Raw genomic sequence first — 20,686 nt, 5'->3', positions numbered from 1 at the left:
GATTAAATAGATAAATTTTATAAGTCTATTAGTAGCTATTATTAGGTAATTATACCCTTTTAACTCTAGTAATAGCCTAATAAAGTTAATAGTAATCTATTTCTATAATTTCTTTAGTATCTCTAGTAATTATATCTTCCTATATAGCTGGTGTCTGGCTAGCTTATCTCTAATATAAGTTTTATATTAATAAATATAGCTCTATACCTTCCTTCTTATATTTAGAAAGTAGTAGTTCCTTGAGATAGCTTTAGCTATTTTTTTAGTTTCTATATAATTATATATTAGATTATTATAATATCTAGTAATAATCTTGCTTCTTATATACTTAAGTATATAGATAAGTTCTTATAGATATATTAACCCCTGCTTATTAGTAATTATATACTTATTATCTGCTAAGTTTTTAAGTATTTCTTAAATAATTTTATCTTTTTTTATTACTTTAATAATTTCTTAAATCATTAGGTCCTCTTATAGTTTAATTATTACTATAAGACTATAATAGTTATATATTAATAATCTATTCTCTTATTATTTTAGTATTACTAGCTTAACCATTTTCCCTTATAATTTATAATCTAGTTATTAACTAAGTATATTAGCTTATCTATTCTCTATTCCTTTATAGTAAATAATCTTAAAGTTAAACTATAAGAGTATCTTAGCTTATCTAGCTTATCTTCTTATTAGTTCCTTTATAGTTATGAAGAATATGAGGTTTTTATAATCTATTTTTATAATAACTATATATTATGCTCCTTCTAGGTAAACTCTTTAGACTTTAAATACTACTACTATAGCTAGTAGTTCTTTATTATAGATATTATAGTTAAGTTCTGCTTAAATTAACTTCTATAAGTAAAATATAACTAGTTATAGTTTTCTATTACTTCCTARTTAAGTTATCCTTATTCTAATTATATAATCTAATATATTAGTCTTAATTATTATCTCCTTCTCTAGGTTGCTTTATACTAATATTAGTATATTAATAATTTACTATTTAATTTAATAAAAAGCTTTATTATATTTTTTATTCTAGTTAAAGTCTTTTATTTTTTTAAGTAATTTAAAAAGTAAATATATAATTCTTATATATTCTTTAATAAATTATTAATAATAATTAATAAGTCTAATAAACTATTAAACTTCTTTAATATTCCTTAGTTAAGGCTATTTAATAATTAATTTTACTTTATTAATTTCTATATAGATTCCTTCTATAGATATCTAATATCCTAAAAACTTAGTTCCTTAGATATAGAATTTATATTTTTTTAATTTTAGTTTAATATTTACTTTCTGTAGCTCCTATAATACTTTAGTAATATATTTAATATATTATTCTTCTTCCTTAGAGAAGATTAGGATGTTATCTAAGTAGACTATTATAAAGAGATAAAGATATTTATATAATACCTCTTCTATAAATCTTTTAAAAGATGCTAGTATATTAGTCAGCCTGAATAGTATAACTAGATACTTAAAGTATTTAAATTTTATTCTAAATACTATCTTCTATTTATTACCTTCTGTAATCTAAAGATAATTATAAGTATTAGTAATATCTAACTTTATAAATTATTTTACTCCTTAAATTTAATCTTAGATTTTATAGATTAATAGAAGTAGATAATAATCCTTAATTATAATTATATTTAATAATCTATAGTCTATATAAAGCTATAGACTTCTATCTTTCTTAGGTATAAAGAGTATACTATACCCTACTAGTAAGGTTAATAGTTATATCTTCCTAAATTATAACTATTTATTAACATATTCCTTAAGCATCTATAGCTCTTTTTCTAATATTTAGTATATTTTCTTATATACTGGTGATTTCCCTTCCTATAGTAGGATTTTATAATTATATTTTCTATATTCTAGTAGGATATACTATTTTAGTTACTTAAATAAGTCTCTATAGCTATAGTATTCCTAAGGTAATATCTCTAAGCCTAATTTAGTCTTAGTTCCTGGTTCTTATATCTAGGTTATAGCTAGGTCTATACAGGGCCTAGGTCTATAGTCCTAGATTTATTTTAACCCTAAACTCATATCCTTAAGGATTTCATCCTATAATATTTTATTTATATTATCTAGTATTATAATATTTATATAATTACTATCTTACTCTAGTACCTATTCTAGTAGCTCTATTATTACTATTCTTTATAATAGCTTAATTACTACTAGTACTACTATTATATTTTAGCTAATTACTATATCTTTTAGTTCACCTCTTAATTACTTAGTGCTATTATTAATTTCTTTTAATCTAATATATTATAAGATCCTAGCCTTCCCTTTAGTCTAGTCCTATTATAGATATTTATAGTTAAACTATAGACTCCTTATCTTCTAGTTAATTACTAGGTTATAATTCTTAAGCTATAGAATCCCTAATACTATATTATACTATCCTATTAGTACTATATTAAAGTTTAATTATTTAAAATATCCTAATATAACCATGGGTATAGTTCCTAATTTAGTTATAATTAAGAGTATTTCTAAATTCTCTCTATTTAGATCTATAATTAATTTAAGTACTATCTTTATAATTCCTAGAAGCTCTAACTTCTTTATAAATCCTAGATTTATATAGTTCCCTATTACTTCTAAGTTAATTATTACTTAGGTTAATTAGCTTAAAATATAAGCTTAGAATTTTAGATACCTCCCTTATTATACTTTAATTACTATAAGATATAAGTACTTAGTATTCTATTAAGGTGATTAGAGATTTCTTAATAATATAGAAAAATATCCTCCTTCTAGCTTTCCTTAATAGTATATTATATACTAGTCTTTAAGATATATAGTCTAATATATTATATTATATTCCTAGTATCTTCTATATCCTCTATAAAAGTATTTAAGTCTCTAATAAGGATAACTAATATTTTCTTTTATAACTACTAGCACTACTAGCCAAAACTTTACTATATACTTATTATTATAATAATTAGTATAGTTATTACTATAATAAGTAATCTATAGTACTTTATAATATCTTAGGTATCCTTAGAAATATTTATATAAGTACTAGATATAATTATATACTCTATAAAATAGTTCTAGTAGTCTTTTTTCTAATACCCTTCTAAGCTTATAAAAGTATTTATTTAGCTATTACTTATATTTATTATATCTTAGTAGATATTTAGTATATCTACTAGTATATAGGTCCTATAACTTAGCTTAGGTCTAATATTCTAGGTTCTAATATATACATCCTTTTATTCCTTATTTAACTATTTTAAGAATTTATATATTTAGTTAGTGTGCTTTTAATTCTACTAACTATTTTCTATCTAGTTATTATAGCTATACTATATAATAATCTACTTTATTATTATCTCTTAGGGAATTTTTCTAAGATATCTTAGGAATCTTATAGGGCTGCTCCTTATTAGGATTAAGACTTATCTACTAAGTTCTATACTCTTTATTAAGTAGATTAATAGGTTAGTTAATTATAATCTAATCTATTATAGGAAAATCTACTTAATCTAGCTCTTTATAGTTAGTCTTTTCTTTATTAGTACTAATAGCCTGATGTTCTTTATCTTTAGTAAGTATTATCTATTTATAAATAAGTTCTTTAGGTATAATATTTTCCTACTTAATAGAACTATACCTATTACTAGTTAGTAAATCTTAATTAGTTACTATAAGGATACTAGGTTCTTTAGTAAGCTAATTACTTTTTATACTTCTATACTTTATAGAGTCTTCCTCTTAAAGCTCCTTCTTAATTTTATTATTATTAAGAGTTATATATTTCTTAAATAATTTTTTTAGCTACTTATTACTCCTTTTCTTTAGAGTTATAGTACTAGTTATATTATAAGCTTCTCTTTTTATAATATAGAATTCTACTATTACCCTAAGCTATTTCTTATTTCTATACTACTAACCCTTCCTAGGTTCTTACTTATAGTCTTTTAATATATATCCTAGTTTTCTATAATAGAAATATAACTTATTATATTATTACTATTCTCTTTCCTCCTTAGAAAGTGCTAATTATATTATATCTAATTCTATTAATTATAACTTATAAGGATCTAAATATCCTTAGCTCCTTAGCTAAGCTAGCCTCCTATTATTTAATTAATAGTTTATAGTATATCTATTACTAAAACTTCCCTAGTTTCATTCCTTCCTGTATATAGTAAAGTTATAAAGCTTATTATTAATCTTAACTACTTACTTAATTATTTTACTTAATATTTTTAGTTAATCTATCTAGATTAGTTTCTCCTAGATATCTATCTTCAACCCTTCTTTAAAATATATAATATATGCATCTATATCCTAGTCTAAATAAGCTATAATCTATTAAAACTTTAAGGTATAGTTATTCACAGACCCTATCTATTTAAGTTACTATAATTATTATTCTATATTTTATTCTTTATTAATATTACTAAATATTCCTTTAAGTTATTTCTTAAACTCTTTATAACTAGTAAATATTATAATAGTCTTATTATCTTATAAGTCTTTAGTATATATCTAGTAGTCTCTTATAAAGGGTTTAAACTAATTAAACATAGGTCTAATAAAATATATAGCTATAAATAAGACCTTATTAGATTTATTAATAAGTACCTTATAATTTATTTATATATATATATCTATCTATATTAAGAATACACACAGTTTAGATTATATTCTATTAAATAGTTCTAGAGGTTAGACCTTAATAGGTTTAACTATAAGTTAACCTTCTAATTATTAGATATACTTCTAGAGCTATTCTACTATTCCTATTAGACCCTTAACTATAGTCTAAGGTTATATAGTTATTTACTACTATAGTATTACCCTTCTAATATTTAAGCTAGTAGGGGTTAATGCATTTCCTACTATAATATTTAATATTAATAGTTAATTAAACTTTCTAAAGTAATTTATATAGTATGGTATTTAATTTATTACACCCTAGGATTTATCTCTGCTATTCTATGCTAGTTAACTGCTTAGGATAAGTAATATAGTCCCTAGACTATATCTAATACTTGCCTAAGGCCTACCAACCAGGTAGCCTATAGATATAGTAATATAATGACTACTTAGGGGTTAAGGATAATCTAATAATAATATAAGAATAATAATAGTAGAGATAGAAGCAAGGCCTATTAAGTATATATACTTAATAATAAAAGAGTAGCTAATAAATTAGACTAGTAACTTATACTTAAGTAAGATATTTATATTAAATATAAGAAACTAAACTAAGAGTTCTAGATATAATAATAATAAGTATCCTTATATATCTATAGTTCCTCCCAGTAGTATATATATTAGTATATGCTTAATATAGATATAGTATATTATATACTCTAATAGAGTAGTCTTAGCATACCATTTATATACTACCTAGTCATATATTAGGTGTAATCCTTATTCTAGTGAATCTAGTCTGGTGCCCAGGGCACTATAAAGTAGTTCTAGGTGATGATAGAAAGGCCATAATTATATATAGCCTTGTGCTAGAAACTTATGGTCTTTCTGTACTTTAGTAGTTATGGTTTGGTTAGCTGTTATTATTCCAGGATTCTGTCTGTCACATCCGCCTAACTTTAGCGCGGTTGTGTTGGTGTTGTAATAGTAACTTTAGAGAAGGAATTAATTTAGTAACTATAGTATAGATCTTATTCTATATAATTTTATCTAATTCCTTATTAGATACTATAATAAATAATAGAATGAGCTTATTAAAGTTAAAATTATTAGAATTAATAATTAAGTTAAGTTTTAAAAGATTACTAAGGAGAGTTTTACCTCTTCTAACTAAGGATAAAATATAGAAAGTAAAAACTATAAATAATATTATTATAAAATCTAGGGATAAATTTTTAAGAACTACTTACTATTAAAGATACTAAAAGAATTTAAGAAATTACTAATCTTTAGTATCTAACTAATTAAGTAATATAGTAGAGCATAGAAGACCTTTAGCTTTATAAGTTAATAATAAGATATAGTAAAAAGTAGTTAAACTATTACTAATTAGCTTTACTCTAATAATATCTCTTTTAAATTAATAATCTATTCTACTAGCTCTAGATAAGATAGTGAACTTATTAACATAGATATTATAGAGATAGAATAAAGAATAAAAATAAGTATTAAAGATATATTAGTAGAGGCATTACCTTATTAAGTTTATAATAATATATACTAACTTAGTAAGGCTAACTCTAACTAAGAATAACTAATCTAGAGTTACCTTTAATTAGCTAATTAACTCTACTAAAAAGTTAGTAGTTTAGCTTATTTATTATATTTATATTTAAAAACCTTCCTTCCTAATAGAGTATTAGTAAAAATAAGTACTACTCTATAATAATATAACTTAAATAAGATAGCCTAATAGCCTATATCTCTACTTTTAGTTAAAACTAATACTTTAAAAGAAAAGTAGTCTAATCTAGGCCTAATATTTAGATATATTAACTATATTTATATATAATAGTAACTCTATTATTAGGAGCTATAGTAATTAATAATAATATATAGTAGTACTATAAGTACTAAGCTACACCCTATATATTATATACTTAGAGACTACTACTAATTTAGAGGACATGTCAGCAGGAAAGGGGTTGAGCAGGGTTACTAGATATATAGTATTAAGGTTTAGGCAGTTCAGGTAAGCTTTAGATAAAGAGGGTAAAGAAAGGTAATAAGAGTACTAGACCTAATAAATTAAAAAAATTAGGTAAATACTAATATATAACAGCTAGGATTCACTAGTGGTTACCTACCTAACTACTAACCAGCTAGCGTGTGGCTTAAGTACAGCTAAGCAGATAGGAAGCCCTGTTTTCCACACCCTATGGTTGTATATACCAGGCATTGGAGAAGACCAGAATATATGGTGTACCAATAGAATGGATCACAGGTCTGGATTGCTAAAATGTTGCTATCTGAAAAGTTGTGCAGGCTCTGTACATGACTAATCTTGGTTCTGGTGTTCACCTACCCTGCTGCATTCCGAAGTTCCCAAGATCATATAAGCTTCACAACAAAGCTAGCAGTAGATCTGAAACGAGTGTCAAAGACTAACTTGCCAGCACATCTTGGTAATCCCCAGATTAGCATAGGAGCTTCCAGTACTGCCAGAATCACTCTAGACTCTCACTATTCCTTTGCGTGAGAAGTGTCCAATAACTTGGCCCTTAGGTCTTCAATGATTTTCCTGCCATGATTGCTGTAGGCAAACTTACTGAAGCGGCAGTTCCCGAGAAACTCATCGATAATTATGGAGCCTGCTGAGAACTCGATGCAGGTGGCATCCGGAGTCGTATCGGTGCAGTAGTCGGCACTAGTGTTGCAGGAAGTCCCATAAGAAGTTATGTCAAAGCGCGTGTACATGACCGCTGGATTGGTGACTGGTGACACCACAGCGTGTGATATTCACTATACTATCCACAGAGTCGTCAAGGGGAAAAGCTGGCTGCTGGCACAGCTGGCACTGCGTTATCTGCCGGTGCTGCACTGCCAAAAGGCAGGGATACGGCCGAGAGGAGAAGTATTGACTTAAACATGAACATGATAACAGAAATAATGTGCTTATGTGCGCGTGTAAGAGAGCGAGGCGCAGGTGTTGCGATGAATGCTAGTAAATATGAGTCAAGGGTTGTGAGCTCTTTATAGGCCTATTTCTGTGGTTATGGAAATTGCAAAGGATGAACATGGGCTAGACTTTGGAGAGTTAGCTGAGATACTAGACACCAAAATTCTTCACATGCCTCTCTCTTCTTCAATCAGAGCATGGAGCATTGTAGTGTTACACCTTTGGCTCTATACAGAGTTTCAGCCATATAATGCATCTTTATTTGACAGTACTCCGCATATGAAATCGAATTTCTTTTTTTAGGTACGGGCCACCTAAAATAGGCGCCATTAACAGGTCATATTATTATATTAACCTGCATTTGGGACAATGGGCCGAAACCCCGTGATCAAAACAGAAAGATTTGGCGCGGGGTAAGCCACCCATGCAAGCAACTGTATCCTAAATATCCTCTCACATACGTAAGGACCAATGAACGTGGCATATATTAACTCACAGGGCCAACCATCCAAGGTGCTAACAAAGTATGACCAGGATGAATTATCCTGTATGTGCCAATAGGCTTACTTTACAACGTAGGAAACCTGAGAATAAGGCCCCTTCGCATCCGGCTCAAACAATAAGTCCCTCTAGGATAGTTTAAGGTTTGTTATGAGCCTGAAGTTACAGAACACTGGTAGGTAATAGATGTCCAATTGTTGGAGCAAGTTGAGACAGTATGGGCTAGTAATCCTGGCGGACGAATAGGCAACTAGGCGAGATCAAGCGGAACCAATTCAAGATGATTGAGTTCATTGATTCAAGAAAGAACGAATGTCATGGGGCAAGTTGAAATCCATATGATGCTGGGATAGGCTGCCATTTCTGCCTAAGGCATTAGACCCACCTGGCCATTTTCAGCTAATTTGCAGTAGAACGATTCCTCATTATCAAAGATTTCGATTAAGTGTTTGCAAAGATTCCTTTATCTAGTGCATGTTTCTTCTGCGTCGAAGCAAAGAGGAGCCCGCTTGAAAGGACATTCCTTCGCGGTAAGTCATGGAAAGACTATTCTTCGGAGATGAGATACTCCTTGAAGATCCTCTTGTTTTATAGCCACACTGCTGCTTCGTCGAGCTGCGTAATGATCCCAATCTAGCATCCTGCAGAATCTTCTCTTGTCGTTCTCCACGGTAGACCAAAAGATAGAAAAAAGAGAAACAGAGAAACACCAGAAATAAGATGTGTAGATGGCACGTATGCACTGCACAAACCAGTTGACAGGTCCGGTAGTACAGAACGTGGAATCCGAAGATAGAGACGAGAACTACATGGGATAGGTTAATTAGAGGCATACACCCAGTGACTGAAGATGAAAAATTAGCTTACAGAAAGGGATGCTTGTAGAACCCTACTTTTTGCATCAGTTGTTCGGGTCAGCTGGTATTACAGGAATTTTGAAGGCTGTCCTGGCTATGCAGCATAAAACTATTCCTGCCAGCCAATATTTCTAGAACCTTAGCCCTAGTGTAGATCCTTCTTTCAAACACCTTTCAATAGCTACTTTACCTAAGGCCTGGTCCATAGTGCCTCCAGACACACTGCTACGGGTAAGTATTAATAGATTTGGTTCTGGAGGCACTAATTGCCACGCCATTATGGAAAGCCAAAAGACCTGAGACAGCTCCCTAATAGCATTACTATACCTGAGACTGACTTCTGTCCTATCACCTTATTATTCTTAGCTAGCTCAGGAACAGCCCTCCATGCCACACTACAGAGGTATAAAGAGTACCTAGCAAGGATAGAGGTATCTATTCTATACCTAGTAATAATACTTAACTCTTATTATTCTACTTTACTTGTCAGGATTTCCATCCCTGGAACCTTAAAAGTAGGTATACTTAAAGGGATCTAGATGTAACTTACTAAGGTCAGCTCCAATCCTAGTGCAGAGACTAGCACCTAATCTACTGCCCTGGAGTTTGATCAGGCACCCCAAGATTCTGGGTGTTTTTACTGGCTAAGGAGCCTAATAGGCAGGTATAGGATAAGGCTTGATAGAAAAGAGTATGTTATTAAGATAAGTGATTAAGATGAAGGAAGAGGTAATAGTATAACTCCCTAATAGACCTATGTAGTCTCTAAAAGTGATGATAATAAAGCCCCTAAAAACATCGCGGCTGGGTGAAGCCAAGATTTCCCTGATCCATATAGATGAACTTTCTCTTGGCAATAATTTAAGCCCTTATTGAACTATCCTGAGACCTTGCTGAACTGCATGCCCCTAGTGAGATAAGGAAGGATGCTAATTTAATTTTTGAATTTTACCTTCAGGCTATGCCTTCCTTTTTGGAGCCTTTAAATTAGCTTTGACTTCAGTTCTATAAAGGACACTATGTTCCCCCCTTAAAAATAATATTCAACTGCTTCATCTGCATTAACTAACTGATTACAAGACTTTTTGGTTTCTTTCAACCCACACTATGCACTTTATTAATTTACTAATCCTTGCTTTTTCAGCTTTAAGCTACTTCACTCTTGAAGTTATTGCAGAATCTGGCTACGGAGATTATTGCAGCAATATTGGCACTCAATATTATCGTGACCCTGATCACCCTTGGCTCATTACTGCCTGGTGCCAACATGACATTAATAACCCTGTCCGCAATATGACCTCAATCAATATGGATTTATGTTTTGCCAATAGTTTTGGCCATCTCATTGGCCGGAAGAAGTAAGGTCTCTCCTTTACTATCTATAATTATATCTCTATATCTCTTTACTCCCTCTTCACCCAGTTACCTACTTCTTCTTTTATTATATTTCTTAACTTAATCTCTCTTGCTAACATATCTACAGTGGTCTTGCTGGTCTTAGCTGCAAGGACGTAAGTATGGATGGCACTTTTCTCCATGCCCAGTGTAAAGTTGGTAGAAAAGGCTACGTCAGTGCTTTAATTAATACAAGTAAGTCTCTATATCTAATCACTGGTACTAGTATAGCTATTAACAATAGTAAACAGATGATTGGATTGGAAATAATGGTGGGGAACTGCAATGTTTTGGTCAGCAGTCTCAGCACGGAGACTAATAAGCAGTCTTTGGTATGTACTAGCATTGGTGTACATGGGATCAAAATCATGCTATAACTGTCTTCTAAGACTTTTATGGAATATAATAGGGAAAATAAAGACTAACTATATATATAGGGATAGCCTGGCTTGCAGTATCTCCCTTTAGAGATTATCATCCTGTGGTTATGACTATCATGCCTTCCTGTTACAATGTCCTTAGGCGCAATACTCTAACGCAGGGGAAGGAACACTGATGACCAATCAACTTGGATCAGTAGCCTATCAGAAACTACCTATGGTATAATCAGGACTACCCAGGATAGGACACGGACCCACGAAGCGCCAGCTGGATATATAAGGACACTCACTTACTATCATGTATTTAGTTCTTTGCAATCAATCTTACATATTGTTACTTGAATACCGCCTTTGGTACTTTGCACTTGACAGTTCACCTTTAAGACAACCCATCCTACAACTAGGGGAGTGTCACACCCTGGGATCTGTCTCTGCTGTTCTCTGCTAGTCAACTACTTTGGGAATGGGGTGATATAGTCCCTGGACTATATCCAATACTTGCCTGAGGCCTACCAACCAAGGTAGCCTTCTATATACCAACCCAGGTATATGGCAACATGTGATGTAATGATCTAATCTAAGATTAAAGATAATCTAAAGGTACATAAGAATAATAGTAGTAGAGATAGAAGCAAGGCCTATTAAGTATATATACTTAATAGTAAGAGAGTAACTAATAAATTAGACTAGTAAACTTATACCTAAGTAAGATATTGATATTAAATATAAGGAACTAAACTAAGAGTGCTAGATATAATGATAATAAGCATTACCTAACAGTTAAACCCTCAAAAACCATAACTGACAGTTTTAACCGAACCCACTTCGGGCCTGGGGTAGGGAACCCGCCCCCGAAGTGATTCCCTAGGCTTGCCCCTGAACCCCCCCACTGTGAGTTCGGTGAGGGTTGGATTCGATTATGCCACTCTACGTATGGTTAGAAATTACAGTGTGGTGCACCCACACCGGGAAGCAGGGTGGGGGCACCCAGCACAGATAGTGCTTACTGGATTTTAAAGTTGATTCTCTGCGAAGAAAACCTATTCAGAAAAAGGTTTAGGGGGGTTAGTCCTGGACTCCACTTTAACGCCCAATTTAGTACATGCAACTAATTCAAGTAAATTATCAGTAAGCACAACCTAGATTATAGACATCTGTTCTTTCTAAGACCTGCATGAGGGAAGGCTTTTAAGAGCTAGTGTATAACTATATATTTGCTTCCAACTGAGTGTAGGAACATATTAAAGAGGATGATTTATATATATTATCTGCAGCACTCTGTACTGCTCTAGTGCACTATTCTAAGGAAAACTGGTACTGCAGATCCTTATGCTTTTCAGAGAATATAATATATCACTGTTTCATTAGATACCTCTTTCTAAAGTTAATCAGCTGTCCCCTTTCTAATGACTGTGCATATCACGCACTAATAATCTTGAAAGACTCCCTAGACATCCACACCCCACAATCACCCACAGTGGTGCAATAATGGCCAGCGTCTTTATTCAATTGCTGATTCAGCTGCTGAATTTGCTGTCTTGACACGCACCAATCAAATGGACTCTGACCACTCACAGCTCTGGCCGTCCTTTGATTATCATCCTGTCTCTCAAAAGATGCTTTAGCACTGGATTTTGCGTCAAAATAAGATATTTCTCCTGAATTTATTTGAATGCTGTATAAAATACACCGTTCAATCTCAAATATTCCCAGACTCCTGGTATGGCCACAGATTCCTGAACAGCTCCTTTTCTTCTTCATCCTTCGCCAGCCCAATGAACGTATCTTTGAATTTGCGATTATTCTCACGGGCCAGATCGTAGTCATCGGGTTCAACCATCCCATCCACGGGGAGTACAGCTTGCTCTCGGAACAGTAACAACATACGACCGACCCCATTGATGTTTTCCTCTTCTTTGGACTGGAGCTCAATGTCCTCGCTGCTGAAATCGATCGGGCAAAGGGCGTTTGGGAAAAACTCGCTCCAGTGATCTGTAATGTTCATGAGTGCTTCGCGGAAAAAGAATAGGTCTCGGTTTTCCCACACTCCGGTCACGAGCCAAACAGGTTTCCGGAGGATAGGGATTGCCTGTTGCTGGAGCACAGCCCAATGAAGAGGCGCTCGCTTATACACCTGCGCCTCGTAGTATTTGTGGATCGTCTCGCTTTCCAAATCGTCGTCAATCTGCTTCTGTTCGTCCTTACTCATGCTCTCAAATCCCTCTGGTCGTCCAGGGACGACCCAGCCTTCCCGAACAGGCCGAGGATGTCTACACATTCTGGGAACGCCAGATTGGTAGAACAATGGAGCAACGCACGCTGACTGCCAGTCCACGATGCGGGTGATCCGACAAGTATCTGGATCAACGAAAATGTTATCCAGGTGAAGGTCCGGATGCCAAAAAACGTTGGCAGAGGAAGGTTCATCGCTTGGTTGGGGGACAAGATAGGAGGAGACATTCATATATTTCTCCAAGAGCGAGATACCATCTTCGGGAAGCTCTTTGTTCTTGTTCGGCCGGTAATAGTTTATTCGGGGAAGAGCATGTGTCTTGATCCATATTCTTTCATTGTGGCCCATCGCACGGGTGTATTCGAGCGCATTTTTCCCTGCGGCAAGAAAGAGGAAATATTAGATATAATAGAATAGGAAATTCGATAATTCACCTACTTACAAGGGCCACGATCCAAATTCATGTCCCTCCTAGTTCCACTCCACAGTTCGTTCGTGGTCAACGGCCCAATAGAAAAACGTTCGAGGACGTCGGATCCAACAGTCTGTGAATGAATGTCTTCTGCTTCCCCAACAAGTGAGCGTAAGTCTTCTTTGAAATAGATACAACCGTGCTTGTTAAACGTAATGGTGGCCAACTTGTTCTCCATGTCAACCACTTGAGTTATTAGTTGTAGCTTCAGCTGCCGAGGCCACTGATTCCAGACAGAGCCCAGTCGTACACCAGGGGCCTTCTCCTCAATAATATATTCGGCCTCGACTAAGTTGTTCGCTGCATCGGAAGACCAAGACAACACCCGAGGAACAGGAATATCGAATACATCGCGAAGCTATTCAATTTTAGTGACGCGGTAACGGCTAAACGACACTGAATATCTTACTAGTTCACGAGTGGCGACCTCAGAAACAACGGAAAAATGTGCAGGGCCGGCGTTGGGATTCGGAAGTTTCGCGAAGACCTCTGACCCATTATCCATTTTCAAGATGAAGGCTTTATTATGCAGCCCTTCTACACACTTGGTAATTCTGGTGCCTTGAATGGAGTTGGCAATTAAATCTCACTAGTCTCGATGGGATCGGAACACACAATACTGGGCCCCATCGCAAACATTAACTGCAATGTCGACAAGTTGTTGTAAATTGAATTTCAAATAGCGTTTTGCAAGTTCGCTTTCTTCGTTGAATCTGAATTTGGGCCTGAATGAGCCACTGTCCAAAGATGACGAACGAATTTGCTTACAGCCATCGATGTCTGGTGTATCGATGCAAGTCTTCTTCGGGGATTCTCTGTTCTATTAGAACAGCGTCAATCACTCGGCATGCTCAATTTATGGGATGATACCTGAGAATCTCACCTGGGCCATTCTGTCTTTCTAGGTAAAGCTCAGGGTTACGAGCTGCTGTCTGGCGTCCATCTGGTCGGAAATATGAAAAGAATCTCATATTCTGGGAAAAGTAGGGAGCACGAGGCTTCTCATGTAATTTTCGGTTACCGAGCCCCCCAAAATTCCTGGGAAGTCTAATCATTGTCATTGAGGATGACAACTGTCGGTGGTAGGGCGAGGGACCGTCATTTGAACGTACTTGCAGGTGCCAAGAGGCCGTGGTTTCAAGAAGGACGATGTGAATCAATATTTGTGCCCTTTGGCCCACTCAGAATGGCTGAGTGGGTCTGTGCAGTGGTTGTGCGCCTAAACCCACCACCACAGTTGTCAGCATTGGAATCAGAGATATTCTGCTGGTGGATGGTGTTCCTGGCAAAGCCTGCTGGCTTATTTTCCTGATTACTGGATAGGCTAGGAGGCTACAAGTTAACAGCAGACTGAACACCAGCGAATCGGGCCCTCACCGAAGCTAAAGGCGAGAATCATGATCCAATAGTAGAGTATGGTGGATGTGATCTCCACGGATGTACAGTAAGGGCCTATTAATACATTGGAAGCCACAACCTTTTCTTGTTTACGGGAGATCTACAATAAGCTTATCGATGATGCGATACCGCAGTGAATATCCCATCTATATCGCAGACGATGTAGATTGCCGGCTGCAACAGGAGTATCATAATCCACATGGGTTGGATCAGAGTCACAGACATGGTGTGGATCAACCCATATCCAACCCACTACCAGTCTACACAGGTATGCAGCTATGCTTTTCTATGCCCCGCTGTAGTAAATAGTAATCACTGTCATAATCTACTGCATTTGTTAAATAGGCAATAGAAATGGGTAGACATGCATCTTCACTTTTCAACAGTAAGAATAAAAAAAAAAAATAAATCCTGATAGAAGCTTCAGCGGTTTCAAAACTATCACATTGAACACTCCATCCATGAAACTCCATCCATGAAACTCTACTGGCATTCTGGACCAAAGTGAACAAACGGGGCCCAGGCCAGTGGGTCATCGCGCCAATCCCTCCGCAACTCAGCGACTGACCGATGCAGTGCAAGTCCAATGGCATCGAGACCAGAATCTTTAAGATGTGCGAGATGGCTATAGAAGCGCTTCACAACGAGCGACGAGGACGTTGCCAGCGACGGCCACAAGGTGGCAATGACATGGGGAACGCCGACCAGTTGGAAGGCGCTGGCCAGATGCACCACCTCTGTGAGCAGTTCTTCAGCCCCGTTTTCTGCCGTCGAGCACGCAGCAAGATAAATCAAATGCATATTGGCGAGAGAATGGCTGCTCAATGTCTTGATTGTCAAGAAATCTGCTGGATCTGAGCCGAGGATCAATCGCCCGTTCGAGGGATCTTTCGGGTCCATTTCACCATGACAGGTGCAATGGCAGATATTCGCTAGCTGCATGTTCGCCAGAGCCTCTTCCGCGGATGGAGACAGGAGGACATCCGTATTGGGGTAATGTTGCTGGATTACTTGCCGATCAGCACTCACCGAGGCTGACAGATCGTCGTGTCCGACGACCTTGGCTGCTCCTATGAATAAAGTTCGCGGCTGTTCGAGTTGGCGCAGCTGGCGCCGTCGTGCTCGAGCATGTTGCAGAATCTGAAGACTAGGCACATACGACGACACGACATGGTCCATCGTATTCTCCATAGATCCGAGGTTGTCATCCCCGGCAGCGTGGAACGGCATCAACCCCATCAGACCGCTAGAAATCCAACATACACGGGGCAGTGGACTCGTGTCTTCCTTCTGTCGAAGCAGGGCCTCGGCCGAGAAGAGCGGCTTCACTACTGCCCTCCAAAGCCACAACAGTAAACGCGAGAGTCGACGGTTCCGTTCTTGTGCGTTTCCTGCACGGGGCAAACTGATACGATTGGGACCAGCTATGTCCTTCCCTGCCTCCTGGACATGTTTTAATTGTAGGTCAGGGAGTCCCATATGGCGGATCTTGCCATCTCGGAGGATAATAGCAAAGCATTTGGAGTCTGAAATTGCGAAGTCGATGATGATGACGCCGCGTGAGATTTCGACCAGATCGGGCGCTGTTGGGTCAAATGTTTGTGCTGTCAGCGTTGTGTTATCCAGTCTATCAGTAGACGATACAACTGGCTCTGCCCTCGCTGACAACGTCAGGTGTGCAATCACTCCACGGGAAGCTTCATTGCTTTCGATGGCCCGCGCAGGTGGATATCCTGCTTTTAAGAGGGCTGCCGCGGCAACGGCGTCAAATCCCCGAAGAGACTTGAGAGTATATTCAATATCGCTTCGATCTGTCAACGGATAATGTGCTGTGGGCAGGAAGCCAATGACCTCTCTGGATAATGCGACCGCTCGATCTGCATCGTCCAGTTGCAGGGCGACCTTGGCGGCACAGACTCCATACAGGATCCGAATCTTGACCGGAGCGGTCGACTGGGCTAATCCAAACTCCAAAGCTTTTAGCGCCGAGCGTAGGTCCTCGTCGCCCAGTGTCCCGGCTTCGGACCACCGCAATTGCAGAGTTGTCGATAGCCCCAAATATGCAAGCTCCGACATCAGGGGACAGGCAAGGGCCGCTTCGAAGAGACCAATCGCGATGTCGTAATCGGATGCGCTCTTGGAGATATTCACAAGCATCTGAAAGCGGGCTGCCAGAGAGGATAGATACATGGATCGATTGCAGTTGAAGAGTGAGGAGCACCGTAAGGCCTTGAAGCCATAGCGGATGCTGTCATGGAGATCCTTCTCATCCAAGAACTTGTGGTATCGCTTCGTGAGATCGACGGCAAGGTTGTGGAAATTGATTGCGCAAGACGCCGCCGAGGAGAGTCCGACTGCGATCTTTCGGAGACGAACGATTCTCTTATAGTCTTCGGGAGATGACACCAAGCGGTCAGCTCGAAGATTCAGGAGGTTGCAAAGCGAGTTGATCGTTAGCTGTTGGGCTTCACGCCCAATCTTTCGGATACCGAGAGCCTCTTTCGCGAGAGATATTCCTAGCTCCACATCCTCTAGAACTCCATATTGCTCGTAACGCATTTTGTATCTTTGAGCTAGATTCGACAGTTTGACTGCTCTCTCACTGGGAGAAATACCCGTCACGGCCAATGCTTCTCGCTCATAGGTCATCGAGCTTTCCAAGTCTGCTCTATCCTTGAGCCGATTGTAGCGATGATCCAGTATGTTCGCTATGTTTGTCAGAGCGGCGGCGTGCGCAAGAGATCCCTTGATCCGCTTATCTTCGAAAAGTCGCAGAGTTTCCTCGGCCAGCTTCAAGGCGTCTGAAAGGTCGGAGAGGTTTGCGGTCAGCAGGTATCGCTTTCGCAGGTAGTACGCGCAGTTATTCTTCGCGTGAATAAAATCAGCAAGAGAAACCGTGTCGAGGTTACAGATCCTTCTCAGGGAGAAAATCGCTTCATCGAGAGACTGCTTGGCTCCTGTTTGCTCGTAGAGTTCGTCCAGCAGATCGCTCAGTTCCAGGAGTGTATCGACATCTATATTTCCTTCGTCCGCATTCGGTCTCCTCAGTGCGTTTTTCTTGTGTTTGATCGCGTTTTCGAGGTCACTTCTGGCATGGCTTTGTCTGTGTCTTAGGGTAAACAAGGACGCGAGAGTGAGTTCGCAGCTAGCTGCCGCAAGACCTTCCGGGCATTTAGAGGTGTCTCGAGATTGCGAATTCGTCAAGGCCTCCTGCGCGAAAGCAAGACAATCTTCCAAAAAGGGCACATTTTGTGGCTTGGTTTTCAAAAGGGTAGAGATAACCACGACGAAAATCGACACCAGTATCTGCCTCTCTACAGTGTGGGGAGGACATACGCGCATACCCTCTCGCACTTCGTGCAAAGCTTCAGCACAGCTCGTTGGGGTTGTCGGCATGTGCATAAACGTGAGAGCTTTCGCTCGTGCGGTCAGATAATAAATCTCTCTCTTTTCAGCGGTTGTCTTCTGGACGAGCAACTTTGTGTTTGCAGCGGCGGCAGTAAGTTTGATCAGGGCGTCTGGGTTCGGATCCATCATATAACGCTGAAACAGCCAAAGGGAATACGTCCAGTAGCTTTCTACGTCTGTTGTGTCGGAATCGTCAAGATGCCGCAGCTGGGACTCTTTGTTTTTGATGGCCGTGTCGAGCTCAGCGATAGATTCCCACTTCTTGAGCTCGATCCAATGTGTAGCTTCAATTGGGATTTCCTCGTGTTTACTGACTTCTATTAAACGGGCCCTGGAAATGCTCGGAGTTTTGCCTGACTGTGCTACCGGAGGGTTTGTGGTAGAAGCTTCCCCAGGAGTATCTGACGAGATTTCAGTCGAATGTTGAATCATCTGGGGCGAGGACACTATCTGGTCATTGCCATGGTTGAGCTCCAGTGAAATGCGCCACAAATGATGTCCCTCACAACCCTCAAAAGCATCCCCTCGGCTATACCGATTCGCACAACGGCCGCAGATCGTGACGGCAATGCAGGATTCACACTGGTATATTTCATCCGACGTGCTCCCCTGGCACCACCTGCAGAGAAGACTGAGCTTTTCTTTGAATAGTGAATACCACCTGTCCGCATAAGCTGAATAAAAGTGCCGAAGCCGCGTTTCGGCCTTGGTCCATCTGCTGAGAAAGAGGGCCGTCTCGAACACAGTCTTTGTCCAGTGCTTGTAAACTTCCAGATAGAGCTCATCATCGGTCAGTGATAGTTTGGCTATGCCGTCGAAAGCGGCCCAGTACATTGCCTGGAAGTCCTGGAAGTTCTGAGATAACAGTGGGGGAGATGGTGTGTCTTCGACAACACGTTCCGATGAAGTCTTGAGTAGATCGGATGATTCCTTGATCAACTTTTCAATCGCTGCATTGCCTTTTGCAAAGTTGAAAACTGTCAGTCCGTAGGCATCTACCAGGTCTGGATTACCCCCGGAATGTAAAAGGATTTTGACGATGTCTCCTCGCAAGCGCCGTGCCGCGTGGAGTAATGGCGTCGCTCCATCAGAGGCTCGCGCATTGACGTCGGCGCCGTTCTCTACCAGCTGACTCGTAATCTGGCCTAGACCTTGAGAGGATGCCATATGCAGAGGTGACAGCTGAAACATATCGGTGACACAGTTAGGATTTACACCGCTTTTGACGAGTTCTTCAACCGCATCAGACCGGTTTTGCTGAACAGCAAGATGTAAGGGCGTGTATCCGTGGACAAGGGTGATGTTGGGGTCAATCTCATTGTCGATCAGACGCGATATCAAGCCGCGATAATCTCTAGTGATAGTAATATACCAGATTTCACGTATTTCTCGATCATTGGCAGGTCTCGCCCAAGCATCGAGGAGGCAACCAGCTATATCTGGACAGTTTGCACAAATTGCAGCATACAGCGCACTGAAAGCGGTTGGGGGGCAGAGGTTTGGGTCCGCACCTCGATCCAGCAGAAACCGCACCATGTCAATGTCTTTAGCCATCATGACCGCGTAATGCATGGCAGTAAGCTTGCGACTGTCGTGAATATCTAGATCTTTCCGACGCATCTGCTCTGTGAGGTACGCAGCCACTACCCGCTGCCTATTGTAGCAGGAGACCATCAACGGCGTTAAGCCTTTCCCATTCCGTGCAGTGATATCTGCCCCGGCTTCGACCATCATCTGCACCAATTCCAGAAACCCCTTTGCTGCAGCGATGTGCAGCGCAGAAGTCCAGTTTGAACGCGGTTTCGTAAGAAGAATTCCTCGTGCCAGAAGCAACTTTGCGGCCGGGATATGTTCTTCTTGGACAGCCCAGCCGAGGAGGTCGATCCCGCTTTCTGACCATTCGATTTGGAAGTCGTCTGGGAGACGGAGCAGAAGCTCGATCATCTGAAGAGGTCTACCTAATTTGATGGCTTCCATCATCGCGACCTGTCTGTCCTTTCTCGCTACGCCATCAAACTGTAAAATTGTTTGCACGACTTCCAAATTTCCTGCCACCACTGCTGTCGCAAGAGGCGATTTATCCTCGCGATCTGTCATCGAGGGCTTTGCACCGGCTTTCAGGAGTACTGAAACCATTTTTGGCCGGTTAGCCCTCGCGGCAACAGTGAGTGCTCTTTCGCCTTTATTATTTTCGACATCTGGAGAGATGTCACTGGCCAATAATGCCTGGAGGAGGCCGACATCGCCCAAGGAAATGGCATGGAAGATGTCATCGTGGACTGAAGGATTCGCCATGTTGTTGCTGAGCTCTGAGCCTCTGATTGTGATGGAAGTTAAACCTTCCAAAATCTACTTGGTAGATCCAAAGCATGGTTACGGGAGAAGCGCATCCCCAGGAAGGGCTGTGCCAAGTTTAAAATACAAGAGAGACAGATGCAATTC

General features: G+C 38.6%; 2 protein-coding genes and 1 non-coding gene across 3 annotated transcripts; all 3 read right to left on the bottom strand.

The window, feature by feature from the left end:
* Positions 1-6,751: 6,751 nt before the first annotated feature.
* On the bottom strand, positions 6,752-6,871 carry Aspvir_r0020. Its single transcript, XR_006253210.1, has one exon. It is a non-coding gene; the product is annotated as a 5S ribosomal RNA (ribosomal RNA).
* Positions 6,872-12,432: 5,561 nt separating this feature from the next.
* Positions 12,433-13,943, bottom strand: Aspvir_009367 (uncharacterized protein; the record flags this gene model as incomplete). Its single annotated transcript, XM_043272514.1, has 3 exons — positions 12,433-13,343; positions 13,409-13,796; positions 13,848-13,943. 3 exons carry the CDS (start codon positions 13,941-13,943, stop codon positions 12,433-12,435), a joined length of 1,395 nt encoding a protein of 464 aa, XP_043128449.1.
* A 1,376-nt stretch (positions 13,944-15,319) lies between these two features.
* Aspvir_009366 (uncharacterized protein) lies at positions 15,320-20,539 on the bottom strand (the record flags this gene model as incomplete). Its single annotated transcript, XM_043272513.1, has 1 exon — positions 15,320-20,539. The coding sequence occupies one exon, from the start codon at positions 20,537-20,539 to the stop codon at positions 15,320-15,322; it is 5,220 nt and encodes a 1,739-aa protein (XP_043128448.1).
* Positions 20,540-20,686: the final 147 nt, after the last annotated feature.

Source organism: Aspergillus viridinutans (assembly GCF_018404265.1).
Source record: "Aspergillus viridinutans IFM 47045 DNA, scaffold_8, whole genome shotgun sequence".
Lineage (NCBI taxonomy): Eukaryota > Fungi > Ascomycota > Eurotiomycetes > Eurotiales > Aspergillaceae > Aspergillus > Aspergillus viridinutans.
This window is presented reverse-complemented; position numbering and strand designations above follow the sequence as displayed.